General features: G+C 60.7%; 3 protein-coding genes across 3 annotated transcripts; 1 reads left to right on the forward strand and 2 right to left on the reverse strand.

The window, feature by feature from the left end:
• Nucleotides 1–226: 226 nt before the first annotated feature.
• Nucleotides 227–8,359, forward strand: LOXL1 (lysyl oxidase like 1). Its single transcript, XM_048081506.2, has 7 exons — nucleotides 227–1,687; nucleotides 5,957–6,065; nucleotides 6,755–6,892; nucleotides 7,223–7,379; nucleotides 7,474–7,569; nucleotides 7,680–7,795; nucleotides 8,095–8,359. Exons 1-7 carry the CDS (start codon nucleotides 589–591, stop codon nucleotides 8,099–8,101), a joined length of 1,722 nt encoding a protein of 573 aa, XP_047937463.2. The 5' UTR covers nucleotides 227–588; the 3' UTR covers nucleotides 8,102–8,359.
• A 2,272-nt stretch (nucleotides 8,360–10,631) lies between these two features.
• On the reverse strand, nucleotides 10,632–14,783 carry LOC106044236 (uncharacterized). Its single transcript, XM_048081463.2, has 12 exons — nucleotides 14,046–14,783; nucleotides 13,884–13,942; nucleotides 13,622–13,770; nucleotides 13,175–13,269; nucleotides 12,950–13,008; nucleotides 12,681–12,817; nucleotides 12,482–12,606; nucleotides 12,226–12,284; nucleotides 11,806–11,960; nucleotides 11,623–11,729; nucleotides 11,241–11,363; nucleotides 10,632–11,000 (listed from the first exon to the last, which is right to left on the reverse strand). The coding sequence occupies exons 1-12, from the start codon at nucleotides 14,688–14,690 to the stop codon at nucleotides 10,956–10,958; spliced, it is 1,758 nt and encodes a 585-aa protein (XP_047937420.2). The 5' UTR covers nucleotides 14,691–14,783; the 3' UTR covers nucleotides 10,632–10,955.
• Nucleotides 14,784–15,906: 1,123 nt separating this feature from the next.
• C11H15orf39 (chromosome 11 C15orf39 homolog) lies at nucleotides 15,907–22,594 on the reverse strand. Its single transcript, XM_048081461.2, has 3 exons — nucleotides 22,240–22,594; nucleotides 16,750–20,316; nucleotides 15,907–16,430 (listed from the first exon to the last, which is right to left on the reverse strand). Exon 2 carries the CDS (start codon nucleotides 20,254–20,256, stop codon nucleotides 17,548–17,550), a length of 2,709 nt encoding a protein of 902 aa, XP_047937418.2. The 5' UTR covers nucleotides 20,257–20,316; nucleotides 22,240–22,594; the 3' UTR covers nucleotides 15,907–16,430; nucleotides 16,750–17,547.
• Nucleotides 22,595–23,919: the final 1,325 nt, after the last annotated feature.

The following is a 23,919-nucleotide window of genomic DNA, read 5'->3' on the forward strand; positions in this document are numbered from 1 at the left end:
GGGGTTATTTGGGAAGGGGTGTTTGGGGGGGTATTTGGAGGGAGATATTTGGGAGGAGGTATTGGGGGGGGCATTTTGATGGGAGGTGTTTGGAGGGAGATATTTTGGGGGAGGTACTTGGGGAGGTACTTGGGGGAGGATATTTTGGAGGGTGGTACTTGGGGGAGGATATCTTAGGGGAGGTATTTGGGGGAGGACATTTGGGGGAGGTATTTGGGGGAGGACATTTTGGAGGAGTTATTCGGGGAGGTACTTCGGCGGACTATTTAGGGGAGGACTTTTTTTGGGGGGGAAAGGCTAATTGAAGGGGGGATGCCTCTGCCCCAAGACCCTTCCTGAAGCCCCCCCTCCCCGCAGCCGAGCCGATCCCAACTCCCAGCTCGGGGGGGCTGCTCGGGGCCCCCCCTCGTCCCCAAACCCCCCCTCCCCGGCGGCGGGGCGGGGGCGGAGGAGGCGCCTGGCAGCCGGCGGCCGCCCCCCAGCTCCGGCTGCCCCGCAGCGAGCCGAGCCGAGCCGAGCCGAGCCGGGCCGGGCGGGGATGGGCAGAAGCAGCCGCCCGGGGGCCGGGGGCCGGTAGCGGGGGAGGCGATGGGGGGCCGGGGGGCTTGGTGGGGGTTGTGGGCAGCGCTGGGCTGCGGCTTGTGGCTGCTGGCCGGGGGGCAGGATGCCGCCGGGAGGGCCGGGGAGCCCTGGAGGCAGCTGATCCGCTGGGAGAACAACGGGCGGGTGTACAGCCTGCTCAACACCGGCGCCGAGTACGTGCCTCCGGGGGGCGAGAGGCCCGGGGGGGCCCGGCTGCTGCTGGCCGACGAGGCTCCCGGGCGCGGAGGCCGGAGGCAGGCGCCTCCGCCGCCTCGCCTGGGCTCCGAGACGGTGCGGGGCCACACTCGGCACCCCTTCGGCTTCGGGCAGGTGCCCGACAACTGGAGGGACGGGCCGGTGGGCGACGGCGCGGGCTCGCCGCGCTTGAGGCCGGCCGGCCGCCAACGCCAGCCTTCCTCGTCCTCCTCGTCCTCCTCGTCCTCCTCGTCCTCGTCCTTCGCCTACGCGGCCTTCGGGCAGCCGCTGTACCCCCAGCCGTCCTTCCCGCAGCCCCCCTTCGAGCCCTACGAGGCGGCCCCGAGGGCATCCTACGACGAGGCGTACGCCTACTACCGCGCCGCGGGCGCCGGCGGGGCAGCCGTGGCCTCGGCGGCGGCGGGGGCCAGCGTGGTGTACCCCTTCCAGCCTCGAGCGCGCTACGAGGACTACGGGGAGGAGCAGAGCCCCTACAGAGCTCAGGGCTACTACCCCGAGCGGCCCTATGCCCCTCAACCGGCCGACGGCTTGGACCGGAGGTACTCCCATAGCTTGTACCACGACGCCGGGGCCGGCACGGAGCAGGGCGGTGCGGACTCCTTCGGCCTCGACCAACGCGGCGTGGCCTCTACGGATAACCTCCAAGCGCCCGTCGGCTCGCCGCAGGCGGGCGGGATGGCGTACGGGAGCCAGTACCAGCCCCACGAGCCGCAGCCGCCTTTCGGGGTGGTGATGGAGCCCTACGGGGCCCCCCGCCCTGAGCCCTACGTGCCCCCTCGCCCCGAGCCCTACGTGCCCGCCCGCAGCCCCGAGGTGCCGCAAGCCGTCCCCGACAGCCAGGCGCGGCTCAGCGTGGGGAGCGTCTACAGGCCCAGCCAAGGAGGACGGGGTGAGTTCTGGGGGGCCCTGAGGTGGGACAGTGCCCCTGGTGCCCCCTTGCCCTTGGGGATGGCAGCCTCGAGCTCGTGGCGTCGGGGTCCGGTGGTGGGTGCACCCCAGGGGATGCTGACACAGGGGCTGAGGGGCTGGGGATGCTGGAGACATTGTGTGGTTTGGGGAGGGCGTTTTGGGGTGGGGTGGGGGTGATGTGAAGGGACTGGGACAGGTCCCACTGGGGGCCAGGTGTGGGGTGGGTCTGAGCTGTGTCCTGGGTCCTCCTGCAACTGTGGGGTGGTTGTGTGTTGTGGGATTGGAGATGTGACACTTGTGGGGTGGTTGTGTGCCATGTCTCAGGTCCTCCTGCATCCGTGGGGTGGACACGTGCCATGGGATTGCTGGCATGATGCACTTGTGGGGTGTTTCTGTTACATGTCCCAGGTCCTCCTGCATCTGTGGGGTGGATATGTGCCATGGGATGGGGAGATGTTGCACTTGTGGGGTGGTTGTGTGCCATGTCCCAGTTCCTCCTGCATCCATGGGGTGGATGTGTGCCATGGGATGAGGACGCACGGTGTTTATGGGGTGGGTTTGTGCCGTGTCCCCACTCATCCTGCCTCCACGGGGTGGCTGCATGCTGTGTGCTCCGTGCGTGGCTCCGTGCTGCCGCCCTCGGGACCATTTCCCCGATGCCCCCACCCAGCTCCGCCGTCCCTGACCTTCAAGGGAGATGTGCAGCGGAGGTCACAGCAGGGTCGCCGTGGCTCCGTGCCCTACTGACCCGACACCAGTGCAATCCTGTGGCTTTTGGCTGAGTGTTGCTGAAATTTGAGGCAGGGCTGGAGGGCGCGAGGAGCAGCAGCCTGGGGGATCTGATCCCTGCCTGTCCCCAGGGAAACCCGCCTCGGCTGGAGCCTCAGACCCGGCTGACCCCACAACCCATCCAGCTCCGTCCCTGCTTTCTGGGAAAAGCCCCACAGCCCAGCCTCGTTGCGTGCAAGCGAGCGAGCACAGCATGAGCAGCCAGCCCGGGTCAGCGGGAGGTCTTGCAGGAGAAGTGTGGGAAAGTGATTTTGGGATGGAGTTTGTGTGGAGGGGACCTCTGCCCCCCCGGTGTTGGAGGCCGGCGCGCAATGGGGATGGTGCCAGGGTGGAAATGGTGATGGGACCCTCGGGGTGACTTAGCTGTACCATTGAGGGATAGCAGGGCCACCCCTCGGGGTCACCTTGTCACCTGCAGAGCCACTCAGGGCAGGTTCCTTAATTGGGAAGGAGGCTTTTGGCAGCAGAGCCAAACGTTAATTACGCCCCTAATCTCTTCAAACACACATAATCCCGCCCGGCTCTGCGAGGAATGCGTGGCATTCACCGCCGGCTGGGCCGCCTGGGGGGGTTAATTAAGCAATTAGATCGCCCCCAGCTTCCACCTGGTGGGTTGTAAGGGTGCGCGCGAGCCTCCAGCCATCCAACGGTGAGCCTCCATCCGTCCTTCCAAAAGCGAGCCTCAATCTGTTCAAAAGTGAGCGTCCATCCATCCAAAAGTGAGCCTCCATCCATCCAAAGTGAGCCTCCATCTGTCCAAAAGTGAGCCTTCATCCATCCAACAGTGAGCATCCATCCATCCATCCACCCACCCATCCATCCATCCATCCATCCATCCATCCATCCATCAAGAGTGAGCCTCCAGCCACCCAGGACCATGTCCTGGGGCTCCATGGCTGCAGGCACTGGTGCCGTGGTAAGGCGCTGTTGGTGCTCTCCCATCCTGTGCTCCTGGCTGCAGCCTCCCCGCTCCCCAGGGACCCACCTTCGCCTCCGCATCCCCTCCGAGCCTCGATGAGGCCTCCCCCAGTGGGTCCCTTGGCCTGACCCCTACCTGGTGCCGGTTCCTCCCACTCCGGGAGAAAGCGAGGCCGTGCCAGGGCTGGAAAATTCCAAAGTTGGTCCGAGGGCATGCAAGGCCTCCAGCCTCCTGGAGCTCGCCCCCCTTCAGGACCCCGTTTCGGGCGGGCAGTCCAGAACAAAGGGCCAATTTTACGGGTTTGACCTCACCTCCTTCTGGCCCAGCACTGACGGCCGGGGAAGTGGAGGCCAGCAGTGTCTGCATATATCCTTGTCAGCCTGCAGTACTAAACACATGCGAACTTTCTAAAATAAAAACAACCCCAGCCCTCCTCCTCCTCCTCCGCCTCCTTTTTTCTCCTGATTCACTCCGACACCTTTTTTTTTTTTTTTCACTGAAAAAAAATGCGTTTGCTTTTTTTTTTGCCTCTTCCTTAACGCCGTGATTTTTCTACCTGTGGGAAACATTCAAGCCTGAGAAGCAGCCGCCTCTGGGCGAAGCCGAATATTGCTGAGCAGTGAGTCAGCTCCTGCGAAGCTCGAGTTGGCCAAGACATCTGGCTGTCTTTTCAGACAGAAAGGAGGGAAAAATCCCGTTTTCGGTTGATTTTTTTTTGTGCCGCCTCTTGCTTTTCAGCTTGCTGCTCTCGAGCTCTGCGTTTTTGTTATTTCTTTTTTTTTCCTTGAAGGAAGGGTTGGGTTTGGGATGGGAGTTCCTCGCTGAGGATGCTCAGGTCGGGATGTGGTGAGCGCCACGTGGTTTGGGCGGCAGGTCCTGCCTCCACATGGCTCGGGTGGGCTTTATTTTCCCTGGATCACCGTGTATGTGCGTGGGTCACATAAAAAGCTGGGCCTGGCACATTTCTCCCTACTTCCCTCCGAACTCCAAAAAACACAGCCCCAAACCTCTGCCGTCTCGATATTCCTGCCCATCACAGCCTTGATGTGTCCATTTTACAGATGGGCAAACTGAGGTGATGTCGCAGTGGTTTTCGGGGTCCTTCATCCTTTGGGTCGCCTCTCCCAGGTCAGATCCTACCTCACCCCTCGCAGAGGGTGCAGGGGGAAAGAGCCAGCCCCACTCCCTGCGCTTGGGCTTGTAAAAGCAGTTTTTTTCAGCTCAGCCCCGCACACCTGCACAAACAGCGTGGTGTGGAGCAGGCTGGCTCGCTATTATTGTGATTTTCACGGTGCATGAGGAGGAAATCTTCTCTGGCAGCTCCCTGGGCAGGCTGAGAGGCAAGGGTGCGGAGGAGGAAAAACAAACATTTTCTTGCTGTGGTTATCCCGTTTTTTGGAGGCAGCGGTGGGGGCTGCCAGGTCCGGGCTTGCAGGAGGTGGAAAAGAGCTCGGTCAGCGGAAAGGAGGAGGATTTGGCACGGGGGGCTCGGCGTGGAGGGTGGCGGGGGCACCTTTGCACGGCAGCCCGTCCAGGCGAGCCAAAATGCGGGCTGGGAAGGCAACCCTACAAAAACAGCAGGGCCAGCTGGGGCAAGCATTGCATGGGGGGGCAAAGTCCCCATTGGCGAAGGAGTTGGGTTTCTCTGGGAGTGTCCAAGAATTTATTATAAACACCAGCGCCGAGGAGGTGTTGTTTTGTGGATGAGGACAAACTCTTCTCCCCACGGCTCAGTAGCAGGACAAGCACTAAATTCAGGTGCTCACCCCAAAACACGGCTCGGCGGGGGCCTCGCTCTGTGTCTGCTGTGTTGTTTTATGGTATTTTAAGGGGAAAAGTCCCTGCAGCCCTCTTGCCTTCCCCCTCGCCCAGCAGACCCCCCTGGGCATTACATCAGCAGTGATGACCAAGCAGCGGGGCAGGAAACAAGCTCCAATCGAGTGACGTGATCCCTCGGGGGAGGCTGGGCCGGGAAACAAGGAGGCATTGTTCTTCTTGCCCATGGAACAAAATAATAAAAATAAAATAAAACAAAACAAAACAAAGGGGAAGGCAGGAGGAAAATAAGCAACATGCTGGAAACATCCTTGGTGTAACGGGGGGAGCTGGACTGGCTCTTGTGCTGGGGATGCGGATGGGAATGGCGAGGATGAGGATGGAGATGGGATGGAGATGGAGATGTGAATGGTGAGGATGGGATTGGGATGGGGATGGAGATGGAGACATGAATGGTGAGGATGAGGATGGAGGTGAGGATGAGGATGAGCTAGCAAGCTCACAGGAGGCCAAGCAGAGGTGCAGCACCATTGGGCACAGCGCACAGGACAGGCTTCGCTTTGCACAGGGTTGCAATGAGGGAAACTGAGGCACAGCGTGCCCGGAGACCATCGCCCCCCCAGGTCCTTGTACTTCATCCCCTTGCTGGCTATATAGCAACTCTTTTGGGCCAGCACACTGGTGGAGCTGTTGGGACCAGTGGATGTTTTGGGTGTGCGCCACCACTGCTGTGCCACCGCACAGGAGGCTGTGTATCCCCCACAGGTCTCCCCGACTTGGTGCCCGACCCCAACTACGTGCAGGCATCAACCTACGTGCAGCGGGCGCACCTGTACTCGCTGCGCTGCGCCGCCGAGGAGAAGTGCCTGGCCAGGTAGGTTGGGCGCCACACTGCCGGGGGTGCTGGGGGGTGATGGGGTGGAGAGGGTGTTCACGGGTTGGAAAGGGTGTAAAGTGGGGGAGGGAGGTGGAGGAAGAAGGGAAGGAGGATGGAGAGTGGAGGAGAAGGAGGAAGGATGGATGGTGAAGGAGAATGGGGTGAAGAATGGAAGATGAAGTATGGAGGGTGAAGGATGGAGAATGGAGGATGCAGAAGGTTGGAGGATGGAGGATAGAGGATAGAGGATAAAGGAGAATGAAAAGGAAGGGGAATGAGGAAGGAGAAGGAAGAAGGATAGAGGGTGAATGAGGAGGATGGGGGATGAAGGATGGAAGATGAAGTATGAAGGGTGAAGGATAGAGGATGCAGGAAGGAGGGTAGAGAATGGAGGATGAAAGAAGAGGATGGAGCATGGAGGATAGAGGATGAAGGATGGCAGATGAAGAATGAAGGAGGAGGAGGAGGAAGGACAGAGGGTGAAGGAGGAGGATGGGAGGTGAAGGATGGAAGATGAAGTTCGGAGAGTGAAAGGTGAAGGATAGAGGATGCAGGAGAAGGATGGAGGATGAAAGAGGAAGATGGAGCATGGAAGACAGAGGAAGAAGGTTGGTGGATGAAGGATGAAGGAGAGGGAAAGGGAAAGGGAAGGGCAGGGTCCCACCACCAACTTCCACTTTCCCCAGCACCGCCTACACAGCCGAGGCCACCGACTATGATGTGCGGGTGCTCCTGCGGTTCCCGCAGCGGGTGAAGAACCAGGGCACGGCCGACTTCCTGCCCAGCCGCCCCCGGCACGCCTGGGAGTGGCACAGTTGCCACCAGTGAGTTGGGGACACCCACGTGGCCCCCCTCTCTTCTGCACCCCCTCTCCTTTCCCCATGGTTTTGTGGCTTGTTTCACCTGCTTGCAGCCCCGAGATCTTTTTTTTTTTTTTGGGGGGGGGGGGGGGGGGTGGGGGGGGGGTCACCTGGCTTTGCCTCCTTGCTCCAGAAGCCCCCGTGGTTGTGTCATCACTTGGCCACGGGCTGGTATAAGCATGGGGTCACTGCAGAGCCCCTCACAGCCCCCAGAACTCACACCTGGGGTGGGGATGAGGCAATCTGGGGGGGGATGAGAGGGGCACAGTCACCCTCACGGCCTCCTGCCCCCAGGCACTACCACAGCATGGATGAGTTCAGCCACTACGACCTACTGGATGCCACCACGGGCAGGAAGGTGGCTGAGGGCCACAAGGCCAGCTTCTGCCTGGAGGACACCACCTGCGACTTTGGGAACCTGAAGCGCTACGCCTGCACCTCCCACACCCAGGTTGGGCTCGGGATGCTCCTCGGCCGGTCGGGGTCCTCGGGGCTAGCCCCCAAGCCCATTTCTCTATCCACCAAACCCATTTCCCTCCCCGCAGGGCTTGAGCCCAGGGTGCTATGACACCTACAACGCTGACATTGACTGCCAGTGGATCGATATCACAGATGTGCAGCCGGGGAATTACGTCCTAAAGGTGATGGAGGGGTTTTTAGGAGCAAAAATTGTCAATGTGGGGGCTCATTTCTTGGGGTTCTTCTTCCCCTTTTGCTCATTTTTGCACGGTGTTTTTCCGCCACCGCTTAGGTCCAAGTGAACCCCAAATACATCGTCCTGGAGTCAGACTTCACCAACAACGTGGTGCGCTGCAACATCCACTACACTGGTCGCTACGTCGCCACGACAAACTGCAAGATCTCCCAGTAAGGAGCCGTCCGACCGTCTGCCTGCCAGCCCATCTGTCTGTCCCGACAGGCTCTGTCCATCCCTGGGGACAGACGAGTTGGGAGGTGGAGGGTTAATTGTTGTCATCACTTTGGGAAGGGTTTGGCAAAGAGTTGGGTTGTGAGTCAATGCTTTCCTCCGTCACCCTGCTTGGGTGTTTATGTTGGATTTCCCCTATTTTCGTGTTATTTAGGAACAGAAACAGCTGCAATACACGTTTTTCCAAAGGAATCCCTTCACCTTTTTCAGCCCCAAATCCTTGTCTTTCTCCCTGCAGATCTTGAGCCGAGGGGGCTTGAAGGACGGCACCTGCCCCAGCCCTACCACTGGCCGCTCCTCGAGCCCAAAACCACCCCAAAAAACCCACCCTGACCACTCCACGTGACACGAGGGAAGCGAGAGAGACTCTCTGAAATATTTTGATACTTAACTTCTCTTTAACCTGCGTCGTTTTTCCATTTCCTGATGGAAGCTGATGACAAGTTTTAGCTGGAATAAAGGGAGGGATGCTACCGGGCTGGTAGATCTCACATTTAGCAACAGCGAGCTGGCTCATTGAACCCTTTCTGCCTTTTTTTTGGGGGGTCTCCAGCAACACCACGCTCCCCATAGGATGAAAGCAGCAAAGATTTGGAGGTGCTTCCCCTGAAATTCGGGCTGCCCACACAGCCCTCGGGACGATGGGACGTCTGGTTTTTATTATTATTATTTTCACCATCTGTAAAAAAAAAAAAAAAAGCAAAAAAACCACACACCAAAAAAAAGACGGAACCCATTAAAAACCCATTGCTTTGGGCTTTTTTTTTTTTTCATTATTTTTAATCTCTTTTGAGCAGCGGAACTGAGCTGGGGGGGGGGGGGGGGTGGCTTGGGCAGGGGGTGCCTTTGAGGGGCAGGGTGGGCAGAGGTCCCTTGGGTGCGGGGTCCTGGGGCCGGGGGGCCCTGTCCTGTCCTGTGTCACCAGGAGCTGGTGAGTGGAGACCGTGCCCAGCAGTGCCTGCAGTGGAGCCACTGCTCCCCACTGGGTCTATCCCCGTGCCCCTTTCCCTTCCCCACACCCCGTTCTCACCCACACAGTGCCCTGCGTCCTCACCCCCGTTATGTTTCCAGCACGCTTTGTTCCCAGATGTTTAATTTCAGCTCCAGCGCTGGGTTTCCAGCCCGGTCCCAGCTCCAGGCACTGCACACACCTGATGCTCCAGCTCATTTCAGCGCTGCCTAATTACAGCTCGTGCCCTGCAGCTCAGCTCCACGCGGGCTGCTCCAGGTAAGAGATGCTCTAGCGTCTCACAACTCCAGCTGAGCAGTGTTTTCATCTCACCCTGCACCCCAGGATTTATTTACACCCAGATCTTCATTTTCAGCTCATGCCCTGCAGTTGAGCTCCGGGTCTACATTTTTAATTCAGGCCCTGAGCTCCAGGCCTTCATTCAGCCCCAGCCCTGCATCTCAGTACACACCAGGTAGGAACTGCTGCAGCTCCTCACACCGCTGGTTTTGCCTGCCGTGCCCTAGGTTCCACTTCCAGCTTTGTGTTTTCAGCTTGTGGCCTTGGTTTTCACCTTGCGCTAGCATACATACACTGGTCGATAACTAGTTTTGGCTGGGTTTCACTACCAACATGACCATTTTGGCTTAAGGCCCACGTTTCACCCCTGGATCCTTGTTTGCAGCTCGTGCCCTGCCGGCCAGCTCCAGCTCTCACGGCTCAGCTCCATCCCTGTGGCTCAGCCCCAGAGGCCGCACGCTGCAGGTAAGAGATGCTGGGGCTTCTCCCAGCTCCAGCCACCTGATGCTGTTTTGCCTTGTGTTTTACCACCAGCACACAGTTTTCAGCTCATATCCCTGTGTTCCATGCCTGGATCTCTATTCTCAGTCATGACCTGTGTCTTCAGCTCATGCCAGTGTATAGATAGTGGCTGACACTTATTTAATTGTGATTTTGTTCCTGGGTTTCACCACCAGGATGCTGTTCTCAGTTCACATTTTAGCTTGTGCCTGCTGTTTCCACCTTGGGTCTTTATTTTCTTTGTGACCTGTGATTTCAGCTCATGCCATTGTACAAATATATAAGCCTGTGGCCCCTGTTTCCTCCCTCCAGATCTTTTTTTTCAGTTTGTGTCCTGCATTTCAGCTCCAGCCCCTGGACGCTCTGGTTCCTTTCAGTCTGAGCTCCCCAGCTGGGCACTAGCAGTGATGCTCAGCATCCAACCACCTGTTTTGAGCAGGTTCTGACAAGGCCATAAATCCATCGCTGCCATAACTGGGGTACCAACATTAACCACCACACCTGTACGCTGCGTAAATAGTGCCTGGCACAAGCACCAAATAAAGAGTTGAACTGCAAAGACGCCTTTGGCGCCTGGGGGGGGGGGGGGGGGGGGTGCAGTGGGGTTTTATTTTTTAAAGCTGGTGAAATCAACACTAATAACAACATTAATAAAGGAGATGCCTGGACAGCCCCAATTTCTGGGGGTCAGACAGCCCGAATTTTAGGGGAACGCCTCCACACCTTTGCTGTTTTCAGCCTCTAGGGAGGCGTGGTGGTGCCAGAGACCCCCCCCCCCCCAAAAAAAAGAGGGAAAGGGTCTAAGACCCAGCTGTAGTGCTAAACAGGTGATCTACCAGCCCTGGGGCATCCCTCCCTTTATTCCAGCTAAAGCTTGTCATCAACTTCCATGAAGAAAGGGAAAAACAACACAGGTTAAAGAGAAGTTAAATATGAAAATATTTCAGAGTTGCTCTTGCTTAGCCTTGCCCCCACCCCAGTCCCCAGGGGGAGCGGCAGCAGAGGTTCATTGCTGAGGAAGTTCAGGGCCCCTGCTTTGCAAAGCAGCAGCTCCAGGCCTTCTAAAGAAGGCAGCACTGCTGCTCAGATGATGTTCTGGAGGCTCAGGCTGCCCAAGCCCTACTTAGCTCTTAAGGCTATGTGAATGGCAAGCCCCACAAAACACTGAATCCCATGCAGGAGAGGTGGGTGTGGGGTTCTACAAACAGTTTATTAAAGTTCACCGTACAAAGTTTTACCAGGACTGCGTCCTTCTCAGGAGGCAACTGGCATCCCGCAGGGAAGGGGGAGCAAGGACAGTGCTGCAGCATTTCTCCTCGCCTCGTTCAGCCCAGCAGCTCCTTCCCTCATCAGGCTGAGTCTGTCTGCCAGCACGCAGGAGCCTCCTCCGTGTCCTGAGGGACAGAGGTGGCCGTGTCCCCCTCCAGGACGTGCAGCAGGGACCCCCCCCCTTCCTGCAGCCCCAAGGGGAGCTCAGAGCCCCTCCAGATCCCAGCATCACAGAGGGCCATCCCCAGCCCAGCCACCACCAAGACCACTGAAGTGACTTCCAGGGCCCCCACAGCTATCTGGCTCCAGCTCCCAACAGAAACCCCCCCAGGCCTCCACCCCCCCCCCCCATAAAGGCCACTTACCTGCTCAGAGGCCACCCAGAACCCTTGGTTCTCCATCTCCAGGGTCTGCGTCCCCACTTCGGGGTCTCTTCTGTCCCACAGGACGGCCACATCGCTCCAGCTGCCCCTCTTGGTCCTCAGGCACTGGGGAGGGGAGCACAGCACCAGGCTGCAGCCTCCCCGCACCAGGATTTTTGGTGTTTTTTTTTTTTTTGAGCACCCCGATCCTTGTGCAGTGCTGAGACAGCCGTGACACCTCCAGAACCCCTCCCCACCCCCCCAGTCCCTCTTTTATTTAGGTGAAGCACCACAGCCCTCATGCCCACCACCCTCCGAGCTGTCACCCGAGCTCCGTGACCCCACCGAGGGAGCAGATGGACAGACAGACAGATGTCACCCTTACCACCAGCAAGACGATGGGCACGGTAATGATGCCGAGGATGCACACGACCATGACGGCCACTGTGGACTCAGGAAAGCTGGGGGCAGGGGGGGGCTCCAAGGTGTCCTCTGGAGCAGAGCCAGCAGTCAGCACCCTCCTGGGGGGCCATGGAGCCCCCCAGCTCCTGCCCCAAAGGGAGCTTACCTCCGACAGCGATGGAATAGGGGTCCACCTGGAAGTTGGAGCCAGCCAAGGCTTCGTCTGGCCCCACGGAGAGGGCGAGCGCCTCCAGGACCTCCAGGCTGGTAGGAGCGGGGAGCTGGAAGAGCACATCCCCATGGCACAGCAGGGAGCCAGGCCTGGGGGGAAGGTTGGGGAGAGCTCCTGCACCAGCCCATCCCAGCAGGGCCCCATGAGGAGGCATTGGGATTTCCTTCCCAGCCCCCTGGGGACATCCCTTCGGTCCCAAGGAACTAAGATGCCAGCCCCCCTAAGATGCCAGACCCTGCCACAAACCCTCCTGGGCTCAGATCCTCAGAGCCCAGGGATGATGTCTGAGAGCCCCCTGGACCTGTGCCCCCCACACAGCCCCCCCTGCCCAGGCAGCCCCACGCTCCCACTCACAGAAATCCTCTTATCACCGCCTGCAGGAAGCTCCTGTGCCCCTTTAGGGCTCTTGCCACCTGGAAGAGAGGATTCGCTCAGCAGTCCCCAGGGATTTCCACCACCTCAGGGAGGAGACCTCCACCAGCACAGCCTCAGAGCCATCACCCAACAGGTTCCCGAGGGGCTGCTGTGGGCACCCCAACGCAGACCCCTAATTCCTCTGGGGTCCTCAGCCCCCAAGAGGCCCCCAGCCCCTTCCCCCAGCCGTTCCTACCGCCTCTCCCAGGTCTCTGGCGAGCGCCCGGTGCTCCGCAGCGAGCGGGTCCAGGAGGCGCTCGCTGAAGCGCCTGTTGGTGACGAGGAAGGAGATGGGGTACACCCGCAGGGGCAGCCTGGCTCCTAGGGGGGCAGGACACGGGTTTTGGCGGGCAGACACGGCCACGAGCCCTGCAACCTGCAGGGACCACCCTTACCCTGCACCGAGAGGGAGCTGAGGTCCACGGAGCTGCCGGTGAGCGCCATCAGGGCTCGCAGCACCGCTGCGACGTCGGCATGGACGGCCGTGTCCAGGTAGACATCCCCGGTGACCTCCAGGTCACCCCTGAGGGGTCTGAGGGGGGAGAAGGGCTCTAAGCAAGGCAGGAAGATCCTGCTGGCGTCCCCCAGCCTGCCCAGCAGCTCGTGGCTTCAGAGCCACGGAAATGGGGTTTAGCGGGGAGCTTTGGAGAGGGGCTCCCTGTACCTGAGGCGGCTGATGGTGAAGTTCCTCACAGGGTAGAGGGCACTGAGAGCCCGAATCACCTGCAGGAGGAGGAGGAGACAGGAGCTCATCCCTCACGGGCAGCTCACCCTCAGACCCTGGGGGACCAGGAGCAGCTCCCTCCAGGGAGCCTCGATGTTCCCTTCTCCCGGCCCCGCAGCGTCCCCCCAGGGCACCGGCCCCGACGGCCCCCAAGGCTCGCCATACCTCGCTCACCAGGGGCTCTGCCCCATCCTGGCCAAGCTGGAGGGCGGTGAGAGAGATGGACAGCTTCTCCGGGTCCAGGTTCTCCAAGCTGAAGCCTGGAAGGGGTGAGAAAACCTGTCTGTGCCTGTTCCCCCACCTGTATGCCCAGCCCTGAGCCCACGCTGTAGGGCAGAGGCAGTCAGTGAAGGGCAGGTGCTCTCCTGTCCATGGTGGAAGGGCTCAGGCTGCACCCAAAGCAGCTCAAGGAGGGGAAACCAAGGGGACACCCAGGAGTTTTGGCACCAGCACTGGGTCACGGGGGTCTCCAGCACCCTTAGCACCACACAGTTTTGCGTGGATCAGGAGCACGGAGGTTAAATGAGGCCAAGCCAAGGAGGTTTGGGCTTGGATCAGTGCGCAGGGGGAAGTTTGGAGGCGGCCACCCCGCTGCAGACCCTCCTGGCTTACCTCCGGAGGAGACGGAGCGGGGCTCCAGCCGCCAGCTGAAGGCGTCCCCTGCTCTGCTCGCCTCCGTGAGCAGCGTGCGGATGAGGTGGGAGCTGCTGGGGGCATCCCCCCGGAACAAAATCTCCCCACGCACCAGCACCGAGCCATTCCTGGGGGGGGGGGAGAGGAGGCGCTGGGGCTGACCCACAGCTGGGAGCCAACAGCATGACCGGGGGGGCTCCGCTCCCACTGGGGCAGCCCCACTTGGGCACCCTGCACCCACCTGAACTCAAGGACGTTGGCCTGGAGGAAGGTCTCGTAGGAGGACAGCGCCTGGCCCAGCTGGAAGAGAAGCACAGGGATGGGGAGCTCCCACACACCACAGCCAGCGTGCCCAGGGCTCCCCACCCAAAGCCCCCCCCCGGGGGGCTCTGCTGGCACTCACCATCAGCCTCACTTCATCCTCCAGCTGCCTGTAGCTCCCCGAGGCCTTGCGGCTCAGAGCCTCCGTGTAAGCGATGCCCAGGAGCCTGAAGCTCAGGGGCAGGGTGTGCACAGGAGGCTGCGCCCCCACTGAGCCAGGATCGCTCCTTGATGTGGCTTCTGCAGTGAGGGTTCCTCCTGCTGCCACCCAGCTGGTGGCCGTGGGGACATCAGAGGGGTGCCGGGAGGTGACAGGAGAAGGACTGGACATGGGATGAGCATCAGGTGTGACTGCTGGGGTCCACGAGCTTGGGGCAGGGGAAGCCAGTGGGTGGGATTGGGATGGAGATCTGGTGGCGCTGGGGGGGTGCCTGAGAGCAAGGGTGCTGGAGCTGGGAGGTGGCACAGAGCCCAGCGTCGGTTCTGGAGGCCAGGAAGCCCCCGTAGCTGCTCCATCCTCATGGGGGGCTTTGGTGGCACCAGGGGCTGCTGAGCTCACCCCAGCCTCAGTGGAACCTGAGGAGCTGGGGACCCACGTCCACATGGGGACAGGATGGGCTTTGGAGGGTGGTGGGGATGGATCAATTTGTTCCTCCGAGGTGACAGCAGGTCCCCTGAGCCCCTCCGAAGGGACCATCACCTGTGGGTGGCTGACACCAGGGGACATGGCACTGGGAGGAGACGCAGAGACAGTGCCCAGGGACCAGTGCCCCACTGGTGTGACAGCAGGGACAGAAGGCACCAGAGCAGTGCCAGGACGAGCCCCAGCCCAGCTAGATGTCTCCTCTGATGGCAGGGCTAGGGACGGCCCCGCAGGGGGCTGCAGGTGAGCAGCAGCAGGATCCTCACCCACACCACTTGCAGGGTGGCAGGGGCTCACAGCTTGCTCCTGTCCCTCAGGGCTCCTCGCTGGGGCTCCAGGAGCTTCACGCTGGATGTTGGAGAAGCCACTGGACGTGGTCAGGTCAGATGTGGGCACACTGCTGTCACCCAGCATCACAGCTCCAGTTGGTGTCCCCAGGGCCAGTCCCGCAGCTCCCATACCATGATTGGAGTTTCCTTCGCCGCAGGAGCAGCCCGAGGTGCCCTCAGATGCAGGTGGCTCCATCGTGGGGTGGTTGCGTGGGTCCCCGTGTCCCCTCTGGGACAAGTGGCCAGGCAATGGAGCCACCAGGGAGCCCAGGCCGTGGGGCAGGGCAGTGACGGACAGACAGACGGCCAGCAGCAGGACAGCCCTGCACCGCAGCCCACCAGCAGCAGGACACAGGGCTGGGGCCATGTCCCCCTCACTGCGGGGCATCGGGGACATGTAACCTGCAGGATGCGACAGGGTCACCCCACAGCTCTGCTGGGGAGAGCCCATGGGGATGGCGTGGCTGCAGGGGGTGAGAGAGAAACCTTGGGGGGGGGTGCCCAAATTGTCCCCAGGGCAGACCCCAAATCAAGACCAGCCCCCTGCCAAAGCCCCTCTTATGCAGCTTCACCCACTGTTACTTCTTCTCCAGCCTCCCTCCTCACCCCACACAGGCAGCAAAACCCCAAACACCCCAAACCCCCAACAGCAAAACCCCAAACACCCCCCAAAATCCCCAAGCATCACCTCAGAAGATGCCCAAAGCCCACCTTGCCCCTACCTCACAGCACCCACCAGGAGGAGGAAGCACCAAGTCCCCACCCTGGCCTTGATCTTTTATCTCATATCACAGCTCAGCTCCAGCTGGTCCCAATTAGCACAGGTGCCCCCCAGCTCCTCGTTAAGCCCTTGGCACAGTAGAGGGGATGTGGGGACCGATCCCACAAAAAAACAAACAATGGGGTTTGGGCTGCCCGAGTGATAATTTGGGTCCCCCCATCCTGGCCACTAAGCAGAGACGTGAGCGTGGTGTTGGAAAATGAGCCAAGCCCTTTAATGAGGTGAGGCACCTCCTGAAAGTCTTACAAAACGTTAAATAAAGCAGAGATTCCTCGATCCCTAAAACCAAACTGCAGGCTTGTCAGCAAATGCTGCTTTCCACATCGCCCCGTTTGGCTAAGAAAAGTCACGAGTGTGGTTTTTTTTTTTCCCTTTTTCTTCCCCGTTTTCTTAGTTTAAAATAAATATTCCTGTAGTGAAAAAAAATAATAATAATTAATAACAATAATCCTCATTTTAACTCGTTCTTCCGCTGCTGGAAACACCTGAGCACGGAGGTTGTAAGGCCCTGGGAGTGGGGAAAAGGCAGGCTGCATGTCCAGGGTATCAGGGGGTCCCTGGGATGCCCCCAGCATTTTGGGAGCGTTTTTGGCATTAAAAGTCTCCCAAATCTTCCTCACAGCCTCTCTTCATCCATCCGGGGCTGAAGCTCGCACCCCGACAGCTTCGCTCCCTGCACCTTGGTCCAGCACGGTCAGTGGGTGAAGCCGAATTCTGAAATAAAAAGGCAAATATAAATTACTATTATTATTATTATTATTATTATATTAGAAGGTGTAGTATGAAGGTGCCTCCTTGTGAAGGCAATTCCCCTGTAATTTCTACAAAATCAAGAAAAAGTGCATTTCCCCCAGCCCTATTGATGCCTTCAGTCTCTCCCTCAGGTCGTGAGGGACATCAGGGTCCCCACCATCCCAACCCCGCCCAAGCAGCCCCTCTCACGGCCCTCCTGGTCCACCCCGAGCATGAAAACCCCCCACAAGTGCCCACAAAGGTGACAAATCCCTACAAACGCCCACAAAAGAAGACTCACCTACTGGCCAGCCTCCGGCCTCCGCCCCGTATGACACAAAGCTCTCGGTGCTGGCCTCCAGCTGCAGCATGAGGACACGAGGGGCAGCAGTGGGATTGTCCCCGTCCCGAGAACGTGCCTGGAGACACCTGGAAGGAGCTCGGCTTCCTCGGGAGAAGCTCTGGGGTTCCTCATCTTTGCACGGTCCGTGCCACGTGGAGGCCGATTTCGGGAAGCCAGGCAGCTGAGCGCTCAGAGAGCCAGCGAGGAGCGGCGGGGAAGGGGCTGGGGGAAGGAAGGTGGTGGTGGGCATATGTCACCACCCAGTCCCTGTGCAGGATGCTCTCGGGGGTTTTGGTGGGGCTTTTTGGTGGAACAACCTTGGTTTTTGGTGGGACGTCCTTGGTTTTGGTGGAATATCCTTGGTTTTTGGCAGGGTGTCCTTAAGTTTTGATGGGACATCCTTCGTTTTTGGTGGGACATCCTTAGTTTTTGGTGGGGCATCCTTGATTTTTGGTGGGGCATCCTTGATTTTTGGTGGGGCATCCTTGATATTTGATGGGACACCCTTGGTTTTTGGTGGGGTGTCCATGACTTTTGATGAGACATCCTTGGTTTTTGGTGGGACATCCTTGGTTTTGGTGGGATATCCTTGGTTTTTGGTGGGGTGTTCTTAATTTTTGGTGGGACATCCTTGGGTTTTGGTGGGGCATCCTTAGTTTTTGACAGGACATCCTCAAGTTTTGGTGGGATGTCCTTGGTTTTTGGTGGGACATCCTTCCACGAGCCCCTTGGGGAAGAGGTTGGGGTGCCACCGAGCTACCTACCGAGCTGCTGCCTGATAGAGTGGTGCCACAGGAGGTTCAGCAGGTCCGGGTAGATGTCAGGGAGCTGCTTGAGAGCCAGGAGCTTCAGCATGCGCGAGGTGCAGCTCTTGAGCTCCAGGTCCCTCAGCAGCTTCTCCTCAGACAGCGTGGTGGGACGCAGCTCCACCTTGTGCTCCTGCAGCACTTGGTCAACGGAGGCACCGGGCAGCTTGGGGAAGAGCTTCTCCTTCACCACATGGATGGGGATGAAGATGGCACCCGCCCGCACCACGTGGGGAAAGGGGCACTTGCGAGTGAACATGAAGGTCTCCAGCTGGGACAGCAGCTTGCTGAGCAGCGCGGCCACGTCCCGGAAAGCCAGCCAGATCTCCTTGCCCCTGGGGGGCTTGGGGGGCTCGGGGAGCCTGACCCCATTCTTGGGTTTGGGTGGGGAACTGGGCATCTCTGCCAGCACCTCCTCCGGCTCTGTCCTCCTCAGCCACTCCTGCAGCAGCTCCGGGGAGGACCCGGCCACCGAGCAGGTGAGGACGTCGCAGAGGGCGGTGTGCAGGGTGGCAAAGCACGGGCTGCCCGAGCCCTGCCGGGCCAGGGCATCGCAGCAGGCGGGCAGGGGGGCTCCGTCCTCCCCTGGCACAGGGGGGGCTTGGGGCACGAGCACGTCCGTCAGCGTCAGGCGGCGGTGGCAGGTCCCCTGTGGGGCCGAGGTGCTGGGCGGCGGGGAGCCGGGGGGGCTGCGAGGCACGGGGCTGGGCTGCGGGGCACGGGGTGGTCCCCAGGACCTGAGGATCTTGTATTTCTTGGACATGAAGGCAGCCGAGCTCTGGAAGTGGCTCCTGTCCCCAGAGACGGCCTCTACCAGCTGGGGTGGCACCGGGGGCTTGGTGTCCTCCCCTACGTCCTCAACCTTCCCCAGTGGCCCCTCTTTGTCCTCCCGGGGCTGTCCGGTGTCTGGGCGGGTGTCCCCTGTTGTCACCAGGCTCTTCTTCAAGCTCAGGTCCAGTGCCACCTCACTGCCCTGGAGCCCCCCGTGGCTTTTGGCCGGCAACTCTGGGGAAACGGCCTTTGCCTTGGGCCCCTCAGGGGGCACCTTTTGGTCAGCACCCTCCCCTTCACTGGGCGTCACCGAGACCTTGACGGCACTGGGGTCCCAAGTGCCGGCTGCGTTTTGGGGTGGGGTGTCCCCCTGGGTGTGCTCCTTGGGGACGGGGACGTCAGCGGAGCCCTCGGTCCCCTCCAGATACTCCTGGTAAGGCGCCAGGCTGAAGACGTTGTTGATCACCGGCATTGGCGGCGAGGCAGGGGACATCTCCCTGGACATCTCCCGGCTTTTGAGGTCCCTCAGCTTCTCTTGGGGACAGGTGGCCCCAGAAGGCTCCTGGGTTGTGTCCCCAACCCTACAAGCGTCCCCGACCCTACAAGCATCCCTGACCCTGCAAGTGTCCCCAACCCTACAAGCGTCCCCAACCCTACAAGCGTCCCCCGTGCCCGGGTGGTGCTGGGGAGGGATGGGGCTGCCTTTGGCCACCACATCCAGCCCGTAGCTGGCGTCTCCCTTGGGGAACGTCCCCGCGAGTCCCTCGGGCATTTTCTGCGGGGCGCGGACAGGGTGGAAGGCGCTGCCAGGCCTCGCCACCGGCCTCCCTCCGCGGGGCTCCACTGGCGCCGCTCGCCCAGCCCCGTGGTGCTCTGTGACACCAAATAAAGCTGCCTCCATGGGGCTGAAGGCGAAATTGGGGCTTGGCTGGAGGAACCCGGTGGGCAGCGGAGGCTCGGCAGCCCTCGGCAGCCCCGCTGTCTTCGGCGAGGGCAGCGCACTGGGTCCGGCCGGCCTCGACACGAAGCTGTCCAAGGGGCCGGGAAAGTAGCTCCTGGGGGTTTGGGGTTTGAGGTAAGCGCCAGGAAAAGGGGCAGACTCCCCGGTGGCCGCGAAGCTGAGGGCTTTGTAGGAGGAGAGGGAGCCCGGAGGCTGCTCTGCGCGTGGAGGCTGCAGGAAGGGAGGCTGCGGGTAGGGAGGCTGTGGGTAGCACGCCGGGGGATGCTCCCGGTGCACCGGGCTGCTGGCGGGAGGACGGAGCTTGGGCCAGGAGTCCTGGATACGGCCGGGGAGCTCGGGGGCCTTGGCCAGGTCGTGCGCGGTGGGGGGGCCTCGGTATTTCTCGAAGGCAGCGTAATAGGGGGAGAAGGCAATGGGGGAGGCCGGGGGCAGCGGCAGGAGGCTGGGCTCGGGGTGGGGACCCCTGCGGGGGGGCTCGCCATGGGGGGACGCAGCCCCCGGTGCCCTCTGCAGGGTGCTGTCCCCCCCCCGGGAGCCCAGCGGGGTGAAGCACAGTGGGGCCGCATACACCGGCTTGGGGACTGCCACCGGCTTCTTCAGCGGGAAGGGGTGGCCCTGGTGGCCGGGCCACTTGTCCCGCGCCATCAGCAGGTCCCACACCAGGGCGTCCGCACCCTGCTCAGCACCCAGCCTGCCCGGCAGGGGGCTGCGGGGCCGGTGGAGGAGGCAGTGCAGGAGCGGGCCCTCGGCTTGTGGGCAGGAGAAGTAGGAGCCCTTGTAGCTGAGGTGGTTTTCAGAGCCGGCCGTGGGCACGGGGCTGGGTTTGCAGAGCACAGGGGGGAAGCCTGGGCTGGGCTCGGCGTCCACCCGAGGCAACTTGTTGAAGATGACGGCGTCCAGAGGCTCCGGGTGACGTTTCGCGGCCATCTATACGTCACGGCCAGCGTCGGGACTGGGGCGTGTGGCAGGCGAGGTCAGCTGGCCTTCCTGCAGGGGCAGAGAGAGCACGGGTCACCCATGGCCACCTCATCCTTCCCCCGAGTTACTGGGACCCCCGTGGGACCCCCCTGGTCCCTCCCAGGTTGGGGTGAGCTCCGCAGCAGCAGGCAGCGTGTGCCAGCAGGTGGAGCTGGCAGACCATCACAGCACCGCCCGGCCTTCCTCATCCTCACCCTAGCACCACCAGCACTCCCCCGAGATGCCTCCAGCATCCCCCCGAGACCCCTCCAGCATCCCTCCGTGCCCCCCAGAGCACCGCTGGGCACCCCCCAGCACCTCCCGAGCCCGGCAAGCATCCCCCACACCACCCCACGCATCCCCAGCCTCGCTCAGCAGCCCCCAAAACCCCCCGGAGGGACAAACAGCGGTGGGGTCTGGTGCCCCTTCTCCACTCCCTGTTTATTTTCTCTTTCTGTGGCAAGAGTTAGCAGAGAAACAGAGAAGGAAACGGAGGAAGAGAGCGTGGAGATAAGATAAAAGCCTCGTCCACAAAAGGGGAAATGGCTCAGATAGCTGGGCGAGCTTGCTGGGGTAGATAAAGGGCGCCGAGCGTGGTGGTTTTGCTCTGCTACAAGGGTCTGTCCCCGCTCTGCACGCGGCGGGGAGGAAGCGCGTTTCCCCGCTGACATCCCTCGGTCACCACGGGACATTTGGGGTGGGAGGTTTTGGGGAGGAGAAACACAAAAAGGCAGCAGGAAGCGGCGGGGCGGGCAGCTGCCCACGCACCCCAGTGGGAGGACACAGAGCTGGAGATGCCCCCTCCACACACAGCGACACGGCCAGCAGTCGGGACGGTGCTTGGGGTGGATGCCAGACTCGGGAGGAAGCCGGAATTTCACAATTTATGGTGTTCCCACACTTCTTTTTCCCCTTTCCCCGAAACATGCCCATCTACAGACACCCGTTGTGCAACCGACCCCACGTCAGGGGGACGCCCCCGCTCCCAGCTGGAGCACGGGGACAATCCCCCCAGCACCGTTCCCAAAATCCAACCTTGTCCGTGCGTTCAGGCAGGTAAAACACCATGGATATAAGGGATATAAGCACGGAGGCTCCTTTCTGCCTCCCCCCATGCGAGGCCTGGGAGCAGCCTCCGTTGGGGAGGACGCAGGTAGCGCCAACACAGCCTCAAGTCCTTCGGCACCGCTTTGGGGCTCTGCTGCCATGGCCACGTGCTCCGTCCCCGTGTCCCCGTGTCCCCTCTTTGGTGGCGGAGGTGACGCCTGGCGGTGCTGGCCGCTGGCAGAGGGGCTTCCCGTGAGCTTCCCATCCGGCTGCGATAGCGGCTCTGCAGCCGCGGGACCTTGTGTCCCTGCCGAGGAGGAGGTCACCTTCCCGACGTCTCCGCCAGCTCCGGATGCGATCGGCGGCCAGGTCGTTTGGGGGAGCGGCCGGGAGGCCAAACATGCCTGCTCCCAGCGTGTCCCCAAAGAAGTCCGTGGCTCCCGAGCTTCCCCCAGGTGGAGGAACCCGTTGGGATTTGTCACTGGCACCCAGATTTTTGGGGATCCGATTCCCCAGCGCGCGTGCACCTGCAGGCACGTGTGCGGCACAGCCCCGCTCTGGGAGTCACCGCTCCCCAAAGCACCCGAGTGATGTTTCACGGGGCGGGGGGGGGGGATGGATTTGAAGAAAACTGCAGCAGCAGCAGCCGCACACGGTGCAGGAACCACATGCTCTAAACCGGCCATAAATGGATAAAAACCCGAAACCGAAGCTGGAGCCCAGCACCGGCGCGCCCGACCCGCGGCAGGGCGCGGAAACCCTCTCCAAGAGGGGGCGCGGGGGGGTGCTGCTCCGGCCTATTTTTGCCTCGCTCCCCCCAAAAGCAGGCACCGAAAGGAAGCCGGGATCGCGCCCCGCGGCCGGCGGGAGGCCGGGCGGGCGGAGGCTGAGCCTCCCCGCACTCACCTCGCGGCGCTGCCTCCCCGGGAGCATCTTACGGCGCCGGGCCGGGGGGGTCGGCGGCGGGGGGGGGCCGGCGGCTGCTTCTGCCCCGCTCGGGCGGCTGCTTGCATTGTGCGGAGGAAGTGGGAGGAGGAGGGCGAGGAGGAGGAGGAGGAGATGGAGGAGGAGGAGGAGGAGGAGGAGGAGGCTGGGTGCGCGCGTGGGCCGGCCGGAGGAGGGGATGAGGCCGGGACGGCCTCCCCCACACGTGCACTGAGCCCGTCGGGGCTCTGCCGCCCCGACCTCCAGAGCCCCCCGTTTTCACAGGGAGGGATGGGAGGAGGCCGCCGAGCCTCCGCTCAGCCTCGCGGCTGCCCGCCGGCCTCCACTCGCAGCCCTCACCCGCAGCCTCCCTGCCCCAGACAGCCCCGAGCGATGACGAACCCCCAGGACCATCGAAACCCAGCGACACCGGTGCTGGGAGGGGAAGGGAGGCACCCAACGCCCTTTGGCGAGGCGCTGGCAGAGGCTCGGCGGCCTCCCCCGGCCTCTGAAACTGGGGGGTTTGGGCCTCAGTCCAGCAGCGGGCGCGGAACGGTGCCCGGCGGCAAGTCTCGGTGATGGAGGACCTCGTGGAGCAAGGCCAGGTGCCCAAATTCTTGGGCTCCTGACCATTATTTCACCCTCACGGCTTGTTTAATTTACAGCAGCTCTGGGGAGGCAGCGGTGGAAGGGAGCCAAGTCTTAGGAAACCCTTAGCAGACCTTTTTATTTGGATTTATGGCCATAAAGAAATCGTTGGCATTAATTTTTCCTGTCTAGGGCAGGACAGCAGCTCACCTTCTTGGTGTGGCAGATAACCCTTTATACCTTCATGCCACTCTTCCTCCTCCTCTTCCTCACCAGTACCCTCCCCTTGGCATCGTCCAAGCCTCAAAACTCGTAAGATTTTAAGCAAACTTGCTCTGGACCAATTTATTTTAAGGGATGGGTGTGCAGTATTTCAACACGTACCTGCTGAACTCTGAAAACCAAATCTCCCCCAAATCTTCCGTTATCGCCCCCAGATTTCTTAGTTTTTGGTCTGCTAGGTCAATTGGTTTTACCCCGTAATTTCTGTAATACCATTTTCCTGCTAAAAAGACATTTCACTGCTGGGACATGTGGCAAGAGGCTCTCAGGGCAGCCTCCACTCATTTCCAGGGGGTGTTTTGTTAAAAATGACTTATTCTAAAACACATTATTTTGCCATATAACTCCCCTCTCGACATACCTCAGGGTCTTACATTTTCCCTGCAGCATTTTTGTTATTATTATTTATTTATTTTTCTCTACCTGTTCCCTAAGCAAATACCTGCCTTGTGGTTTGGGTTGGTTTTTTTGGTTTTGTGTTTCTTGGTTTGCTTTTTTTTTTTTTTTTCTTTTTGCTGCAGATTTTCTTCTCTTCAGCTTCCTGTGTGATTCATCTTTTCACGCGCAGCACCAACTGAAATTTGGGCTGCTGGTGCACCAAAGCAGCGTGCTTACAGTAGATAGGAACTTCAAATATATATATATTTAAATATATAGAATAGGACATGGGCAGTTTGGGGGAAATGGTCTTTGGGGGGTGATGCTCAGCTCGGGTACTGATGGTGATGCATGGCCACGGGGTGGGTGACGGGGGCTGAGTACCCATGGGTGGGCCGGTGCCAGGCGCCCCCC

Source organism: Anser cygnoides, chromosome 11, assembly GCF_040182565.1.
Source record: "Anser cygnoides isolate HZ-2024a breed goose chromosome 11, Taihu_goose_T2T_genome, whole genome shotgun sequence".
Taxonomy (NCBI): domain Eukaryota; kingdom Metazoa; phylum Chordata; class Aves; order Anseriformes; family Anatidae; genus Anser; species Anser cygnoides.